Source organism: Oryzias melastigma, linkage group LG9, assembly GCF_002922805.2.
Source record: "Oryzias melastigma strain HK-1 linkage group LG9, ASM292280v2, whole genome shotgun sequence".
NCBI classification, from domain to species: Eukaryota; Metazoa; Chordata; class Actinopteri; order Beloniformes; family Adrianichthyidae; genus Oryzias; species Oryzias melastigma.
In genome coordinates, this window is record NC_050520.1 from 30,222,388 (window position 1) to 30,224,412 (window position 2,025).

General features: G+C 36.0%; 1 protein-coding gene across 2 annotated transcripts in view; it reads right to left on the reverse strand.

Moving 5' to 3' along the window:
* Positions 1-2,025, reverse strand: part of LOC112148346 (nucleolysin TIA-1) — a 9,981-nt gene that overhangs the window by 2,137 nt on the left and 5,819 nt on the right. The window contains exons 10-11 of one of the 2 annotated variants that reach the window (XM_024275412.2): positions 892-1,030; positions 477-625 (exon numbers count right to left, since the gene is read on the reverse strand). In XM_024275412.2, coding sequence (XP_024131180.1) covers positions 477-625; positions 892-1,030 — 288 coding nt within the window. Of the gene's footprint in view, positions 1-476; positions 629-891; positions 1,031-2,025 lie in introns of both variants that reach the window. The other variant, XM_024275411.2, reaches the window with a different exon arrangement.

Consider the following 2,025-nt stretch of genomic DNA (forward strand, 5'->3'; position numbering starts at 1 on the left):
TCAAATAGTGGACCAAAACATTCACATACACAGCATTTTGATTAAAAATGAACCTTTCAAAGAGAGGATTACATGAAATCCTTCAGAAGACATTGAAATATTAAACAAGGGATGTAAACAAACTGCATTGATGATTGAGTTATTTTTCATTTTACTTAACCTCAAATTTTGTGTTGTATCTTTTGTTTGTTTTAGGAACATTTTGAGCCACAATTTAACAGGAAAAAAAAAGAAAAATGACAAACTGCTTCAGGCGACACTGAAGACACATTAGGGGCATTAGGAGTTCAGATCACTGTGTGTTCATGCTTGTTTCTCAATCTTCGGAGGAAAAGGAAGGTGAAGTTCCAGCCAGAGAAAAGGGAACCCGACCCCGTGGCCAGATCTGGTTGTAGCTGTCCCGCCGTCAGCTGGTGCTCGGAGAAGTACGGGGTGGTGATGGAGAGGGGAAGCTCTGTGCACACTGTGCTACTTACTTGAAGCCCTGCTGGTTCCATCCCTGGCTATAGACACCGTAGGTGGGGACCTGCCACCCGTTTGGAACATACTGGCTGATTTGGGGCCCGTTGCCGTACCACTGGCCCCACTGTCCATAGGGCTGGGCTGCAGGGAAGCCGATCTTGTTCTGCTGCAGAAGTTTTAAACAAAAACGACACCTCACTTCCAAACTTCATGATATAAACAATATAATTAATTAAAAATCTAAATCATTATGTTTGACAACTGGTGACAATACTTGTTGCTAATAAACTGTATAACACACAATAGATTTGTGCATGTTTTAAGTAACTTTTTGATATTTATTCCAGACAACAAAAGCTTCAAAATATTGACTCATTTTCCCCACAAGCTCCAAACAAGACAACCAACTGAACCTAAATGAACTCCTACCTGAGGAATCGACATCTGCTGCATGGAGTTCATCATGTCTGGAGTCTCCTTACCCCAGTAACATTTTACTACATGACCGTCTATTGAAGTGCCATTCACAGACACAATGGCATGGGCTGCTGACTCGTGGGAGTTGAACCTGGATCACAGAAAAAAAGGTTTAGTAAAATAGCTAAAGAGTTTATCACTTTACTACAATGAGGGGGTTTAAAGGCGATGCATTTCACCTTGTAGCTTGATACAAAGTGAAGTCGCCTCAGACTGTTTTTAGGCATTTCTAAGAATAAAAGTAACAATGTACTTTATTTAAAAAGAAAAAAAGTTAGCGATGCTCTGCAACATTATACAGTAGAGGTGTTAGACTCAATCACAGGGGGCCAAAATGCAAAACACACCTTAAGTTGCGGGCCGAACGAGATACACATTTATTGAACACACTAAAACATTTTTAAAACTTTAAACACGTAACTTTTTAACATAAAAATGAATAAAAACAGACAAATATTTTTCCAGAATAAATCAACTTGAACTTTAAATAACTTTCAATATTTTATTCTCCATAAAAATATATTTTTTCTAAATTATACAAGTTAGAAATAAGGGCAAGATAACATCGGGTCACTAATAATATTAAAATTAAATTATCTGGAGGGTCGGATAGAATTACCCAGAGGGCCAGATCCGGCCCCTGGGCCTCGACTTCGATACATTGTACATTAATGTTTACTTTGAAACATTCAGGCTAGTTTGGATCTTCAATAAATCAGGGAAAATCACATTCTAAATAAAATAAAATAAAAACAATGCATTTGTTTTTCTGTTAGTTTAATGAAATAACTATATTCTTTATCGAAATGAGCCACATAATTAGATGTAAAAACACAAATAAACGTGAGCATCAAGTTGTCTTCGTCTCAAATACTTTCAAGCATCATGTACATATAATATGAATAATAATCAATGTATAAAAATTCAAAATTCAATTGTTTCTATATATTTTCTAAAATATCCCTTTAGGCTGGAAGGTACATTTGTGTATAAATGTGTTTATATGCATATGTCAGGAGCTGAAAATAAATAAAGTTGTTCACACTTTTCCACTTTGACCTGTTTTTTTAAATAAAGTTTTTTATG